At 39.2% G+C, this 6,265-nt stretch overlaps 1 protein-coding gene and 1 long non-coding RNA gene across 3 annotated transcripts; both read right to left on the bottom strand.

Moving 5' to 3' along the window:
• Positions 1–34: 34 nt before the first annotated feature.
• On the bottom strand, positions 35–1,777 carry LOC145229019 (uncharacterized). Of its 2 annotated transcripts, XR_013860339.1 has the most exons (4): positions 1,114–1,777; positions 696–782; positions 521–619; positions 35–422 (listed from the first exon to the last, which is right to left on the bottom strand). It is a non-coding gene; the product is annotated as an uncharacterized LOC145229019 (long non-coding RNA). The 2 variants fall into 2 exon arrangements; XR_013860338.1 differs by lacking the exon at positions 35–422 and having other exon boundaries at positions 429–619.
• A 1,090-nt stretch (positions 1,778–2,867) lies between these two features.
• On the bottom strand, positions 2,868–4,312 carry LOC145229689 (uncharacterized). The gene is made up of 4 exons (XM_080095023.1): positions 4,213–4,312; positions 4,058–4,160; positions 3,779–3,985; positions 2,868–3,039 (listed from the first exon to the last, which is right to left on the bottom strand). The coding sequence occupies exons 1-4, from the start codon at positions 4,310–4,312 to the stop codon at positions 2,868–2,870; spliced, it is 582 nt and encodes a 193-aa protein (XP_079951149.1).
• Between the last annotated feature and the right edge of the window lie 1,953 nt (positions 4,313–6,265).

The raw sequence follows: 6,265 nt of genomic DNA, 5'->3' as shown, positions 1-6,265 counted from the left end.
TTTACGTACTGAGGCCTACACGCGTCGAAAAGATTAATGGGGAACCGTAACTGTTGTTTTGAAAGGTGAAAAGATCAGACATGCCTGCAGGCATACGCAAACCTAAAAAAAAATTAATTCGGGGAAATTTCAAGTATTTTTAACTTATAGCAGACATGTTAGTCACGTAGTCAAAAAGACAAAAAAACTCATTGCACCCTGATCATGTTTAAATTGGATTTACCTAACAAGTGAACTTTACTTACACGGATTCCGCAAGCCATACTGTGAGCGCAACCACTAGCCCTCTCTGAAGCTACAGGTCAGCCTCACAAGTCTATAAATATGCACCAATACAAAATACTGGTGACGCTATCAACGTAGGAGGAAATAACCAGAAGGTTTGAACGGTCACTCAAACTAAAACAATTGTTTTTTAGTTCCTACAAATAAATTCAATAAATTGAAGAACCTTAAAGTTTTTTTACCACACCAATTATAATTATAATCGAAAATCAAAGTTTGGAAAATTCAGTCTTACCCCTTGTGATGTTTACTGAGCCTTTATCTTCAACCACAGAGCCACCAGACACTTGTGTGTCTCTCATTTGGATGTTCTGTTTATGTCGACTCTCGTCCTCTGCATAGAATAAATGTGGGTTAAAATTTTCGTTTAAGTTGGCACCTAAACATTTTTTTTTGCTTTGACCACTTACGGCGTCCAATGTTGGTATCTCCATGTGATACAACGGATCCACCAATGTTTGCGTGTGGCATTGTTATGTTGCCCACGTGACAATCCACTGCAATAAAAATAGTTAAACAGTACATTGAAAATTCGTTTAAAGTAATATTTCTTAAAAATGCGTGTCGCTGCATACAGATTTCCAAACGTGCTTAATTTTTGTGGAGTGCAGCTTCCACATCCCATTTCGTTATTATTTGTTATCAGCAAACACACCCAGCAATTCTGCGAAAAGTTCTTTTAACGTTTTTTGTTCTATCAGCAAAGTATGTCGCAAAAGTAATTAAAGTGCTGCAAGTGTAAACCATTATGGACTATTGTGTTAAACTGGTGGTACTTTGCAACGTACATGTTAAAATTTGGATGAAAACAGTTCGAAGACAACTTACCGTTGCCATGATATGAACCAACGTGTCCTGAAATGTTTGCATGTGACATTGTAAAAGTGTCTCCATGGTAGCTTTTATCCACTGCAACACAAAACGAATAAAATGTTAGAGTTTAACTGTGCTTATATGCGCCAATTGGTGACAAGTATGAATTTCTGACTGTGAACTCTAACAACTCAAAACCCAACTCGGCACCTCTAAATGACTGGAAAGAACAGGGGTCGGCAGCCCTGGCACGCGTGCCGAGGATGGCTCTCGAGATAATGTTTCATGGCACGCCAAACGATTTACATGTTTTATAGCAGTGGTTCCCAACTGTTTTTGTCCTGTACACTGTTTTTGTCCATCCGCAAATTATCTAGATACCATGCGCTGGAACACAAGATACATGACATATTGCTCATAAAGCTACTATACGTACTTTGATTTTAACATAAGGTACATGTCTCATATCACGTAAAAATTTAGTTCTCCCCGAAACGATTAGCATTGTCAAAAACCACATTTGTATTATCGGATTACAAAGCATTGTCATACATTACAGCAATTTATATACTCTCGATTACTGTTTCTGCTGATACTTGGCGCTACAACCATTGGTTATAACAAAACCAGTCAGCACCAAGTAAACAAAACAGTATTATTCGCTCAGTCGACGTCACCATTCCCCTATTTAAATAAAATATTGTACAGGTCGACTTTAAATATTTGGTTTGTCCCTTCTTCAGACAAATTCTAGTTGAGCAGTTTTTTTAAAACAGCAAGCACACCGAAAAAAAGGTGTCAGGTCTGGTGGCCAGTTGTTTGAATATTGCGTGAAGTGTAACGGGTTCGTTGCCGCGGTATAGCTACTAACACAAGAACACACACTAGATAGGTTTGTTGCGCAACGGGACATAGGCGTTGGCAATGGCAGTCAGCAATTTGTTGGGTCAGCAATTATAGCCATTTTAATTGCCTATTCTCTGTTTCGCCACTTGGAATATAGTATAGCCTGTCTGTAAGATTGCAACCGATCGCACAAACCGTGCGCGGTACAGTCGATTGCATATAGACAGTAGTTGAACCCGCAGGGTCTGGTGGCCATTCCAAACCTACCTAAAAGGAAATAGCAAGGCAACGTTTCCTATGATCTGGTAGGCAGACCCGGGTGTCACAAGGACAATCATTGACGGCGAGGAGGGGAGGCGTGTGTAAGGGGCGTGTGTTTTTACAAGCGACGTTATCCCGAAGAGGTTTACTGTGCGGGTCAAGGCTTTTGTTGCGAATGGCCGTTTCACACCATCACGTCTTTTGTGTATTTGTTTAATGTGCCAATTTATCAGGTCGCGCTGTTACGGGGTGCTAGTCACCATTGTTTTATCTATTCAAATGGTCACGGCCTTTTACCCTTATCATTGTTGCATCAGCGTTATAAGAGCCCCCATCCAACGATATATAGAGAAGAAGATAGAGGATAGAGATAACTGCGAAGTAGTGCTGGATTGTTGGTTTGATTGCGTGTGGTTGAACGTAAACAAATGTGAAAGAAGAGGTTTGCTGCCGATCAGAGTACACGAGCGTTAGCTGTTAAGAAACTTCCGATCGTCAGTCCCAAATTTTGGCGTACCCGTAAAAACGGAACGTGACACCTACCATAACTCGTATTGTTTTACCCAATAGTTTTAACGCACATACGCTTTACTGCTCACGTTGATACAAATAAAATTAAATGCGTCTGCATTCACTATAATAGATTGGGTATCTTATACCCTTTATTTCAACTTTGGTTGATTTTCACCTTTACCAAACGAATCATGAAATTTCTCGTTAATAGCTTTCTGCACACAAGATGGCACTTCGTCATCATCATCATCGACGTCACCATCATCGTCATCCTCTTTCACAAATTCCAAATATTTGTGCTTGGCGGCAAGTTTGTACTTTCTACATCAAAACACACTTTTATTTTTTGTAACTTAGGATAAATATAGGCTTAGGTTCAAATTGGAAAACAAGTTTAATTGGTTTTGGTTGTTGTTGTTATTTTGTTGCTAAATCGGGGGCAAAAAGATTTTCATACTGCAGCTTGGCAGGAAATACTTAATGTTACAGAGTGCGAATTTCATCTAAGTGTTTGCTACTTGATGACCTACTCCAGGTGTACATTGTAACGTTTAAACCCGAGTTTGATGTTTTTTGCTACCAAAGGCAGTTTTTTCCACAACATTAAAATAAATTTCTTAATACAAAGGTCGGAAACCCTAAATACAAGGTTGGCACATATAAGTACATTGGCGCGTGTATGGTATTTCAATGGTTGCCAACCCCTGCCTTAACACCTCTTGTGTTTTTGGGCTGTAAAGTGTGCCACGAGAACAAGAAGTTTGTTAGTGTGCCATAAGCTCAAATCAGAACCCATATGATATCTAAACACTGTGACCAGTGGAGGGGTTCAAATTTTTTTCAGCCGGTTTTATTACAAAAGTCATATTTTTCGGCCAGTTCTGTTACAAAAAGTCTTTGACAGTAACATAGTAATGCTAACCGGTTTGCTGATCTCATAAAATTTCATGAGACGGTTCTATAGAACCGATGCGAACCGGCTGAATCCCATCAGTGACTGTGACCCTTTATCATACATGCTGGTGCAGCTATACGATCGATGATGTTAACACGCACTTACTCTGCCTGAGAAAAACCTTCAGCTTTGTTCGCCAGTTTGTTTCGTTTGTAGGTTTTTGCCAGAGCGTATGGGTTAAGGCACAGATCAAAAGCAGGATCATCCGTAATGCATTCCAAAGAACTTATTAGCATCTTTTGCAAAGCCTTGACATCTCTCTTGCAACATTTCCCTTTTGTTTCTATCTCTCCACATTTGTTGCATTTGCAGCTAAACATAATCGTATACTTTATAAGTAAAAACAATGTTATGCATTGATGGATATACAACACTTACTGGTACCTTTTGCGCTTTGCGGGCTTTTCAGAAGTCGCTGATGGGCGTGATGACGTTTTAGCAGGCTGCCTGTCACGAGCTGGTGACTGTTTGGGTGATGCTGTTTGGTCTACACACGAACAAGCAATTTCATAGCAACAAAGAAACAAACGAAAATAAACCAACATAAGTTTTGCAATTCAAATTTAACAAATTCACTCTTACTTTTTGTGACAGAAACTGTGCCTCGCACACCAACTGTTGAGTCGGAAACGTTCGCATTGTCTATTGCAATTGTTTGCTCATTTCGGCTTTGTTTGCTCCTGTGTGGGGGTAAATGGTCTCAGATTTTTTGGTTCGAACTTAAAACAAATGAGCTGTTCAAGCAACTCACCGGTCAACTCAACGTTTACAGTCCCTGACCCAAAGTTAGTGCTACCAGAAAATTGTGCATGCTGCATATTGAAGTCGCCCCTTCGCCGACTTTGATCAACTGCAACACAAACAATTCACTCATCATTTTAAAAATCGCCCAATCAGGTAGATTTTTTAAAGATTTTTCCAGTATATATGCCTTGACGCAAACCGGAATTGATTAGGAATAACGCCTCGAATAGGCCTGGCTGTTACGGGTATACTTATGCGACTGCCATTAAACGTATTGGCCCTTAGATTTATTTGTACACCTACACAGAAATTCGGAACATTACAAAACCGTTTAGCTGTGTTCTGAAGGCAAGAGTTTATAAAATTCATTATTTTATTAGAATTCGACTATGCTTATTTGCGTATAGTGTTGCCAAGCGTGTTGTAAGTGTAACACATCACTACACAATTGTAAGCCAAAAGTTTAGATCCGAACGGCTTTGTTGTAGGTAAGGCCTGAATTTGGCCTGTATTTAAACTTTAACCGAAAAGTCAGACCCAACTTACAATTCTATACATCACTAGATGCTGTGCTCGTTTTAAAACAACTGCCGATTAACTTCATGCTTTATGTGAGTTTTTTATTTCGCTATTCTGTTTCTGTGGGCTTCACTGTCCACTGTGTATAGTTAAAAATTTAACAAAATTCGCTACCTAAACAATTGTTTGAACTGTAACGACTTACTGCTCCCAATTGTAGTAGTTCCGGATCCAACGGTTCCCGTATTTTTTGTTTTTGTCATTGTGATGTTGTCCCCATGGTGACTTTGATCCACTGTAATGGCAAAAAATTAAACGTTACATCATAAATTCGCTTAAAACACAAATTCCTAAAATGCGTTTCGTGGCAGGTAGATTTACGGACGTGTCGGTTTCGTTTTGCTTTTGCAAATTGCAACTTTGTAATGACAATGCTACAACCCCATTTCGATGTTATTTGCTACCAACAAAACACATATCACCAAACACGTCCAAGTTAAATGTTCTTTAAACAAATGCATGTAATTTACTCTACAATCAAAACATTACCCTAAAACCTTGTCTAAAGACATTCACGTATCCTCCAGGTCTATTTAAACAGGTTTTGCCATCAAACATATTGTTATTAATATCCCAGGCGTTTGGCCCGGCTGTTGCCTGACTAAGTCCATAGCTACAGATCAGACTCGTACTGGTCTAAGGTTGCACAGTTACAACATGCGGTGACGCTAACAACAAAGCAAAACGGAAGCTTTTTTAACATTTTTCTTTCAATCTAAACCAGACACTTTGTTTCCACGTACCCGCTTTAATTATTTTTCATTGGTACAACTTTTTTGACTTACTTTTTATCATTTTCTCGATTGTGACCCGATATTGGATTTTAGCTTCTGCCCATTCTTCTTGCGACATTGCAAGCTTTTCTTCCTTAACGATATTTCCGCTTTGAAAACTACCAGCATCTTGTTTGAATGTTTTTTTGTACTCTTCCAGATTGTTGTTAATATCCCTCCAAATTTTACCCGACCTACAACCCTCCTTTATTTGATTTGCCACTTCATCATTTTCAGCCACAACTTCTATCACAAGGCTTCCTTTTTTTAGGTCTCGAATAACACCACCAAGGTCTTCAAACGGTTTAAGTATTGCTAGCATATATTTCTCGTTGTTGACCACTTTGTATGCAACATAACCCCCGATTCCAAATAAAGCGGTTGTCGCAAAAATGGCCGCTGGGCCAGCAACGGAGATGGACAAACAACACAAATCTAATTCAAATGAGTTAACCACGTCAGACATTGTGATGACAAAAGTATTTTAACACTCTTG

Source organism: Phallusia mammillata, chromosome 5, assembly GCF_965637545.1.
Source record: "Phallusia mammillata chromosome 5, kaPhaMamm4.hap1.1, whole genome shotgun sequence".
In the NCBI taxonomy this organism is placed as follows: Eukaryota; Metazoa; Chordata; class Ascidiacea; order Phlebobranchia; family Ascidiidae; genus Phallusia; species Phallusia mammillata.
The sequence above is the reverse complement of the archived record's forward strand: the minus strand, read 5'-3'. Positions and strand labels throughout refer to the sequence as shown.

Excerpts from the sequence above, each read along its gene's own strand:
- LOC145229689 (XM_080095023.1), bottom strand. The coding sequence starts at position 4,312 with ATGCGAACGTTTCCGACTCAACAGTTGGTGTGCGAGGCACAGTTTCTG. Across the intron at positions 3,986-4,057 it reads AAGCCCGCAAAGCGCAAAAG|CTGCAAATGCAACAAATGTG; the intron begins GTACCAGTAAGT and ends GATTATGTTTAG. Across the intron at positions 3,040-3,778 it reads GAAGGTTTTTCTCAGGCAGA|AAAGTACAAACTTGCCGCCA; the intron begins GTAAGTGCGTGT and ends GTTTTGATGTAG.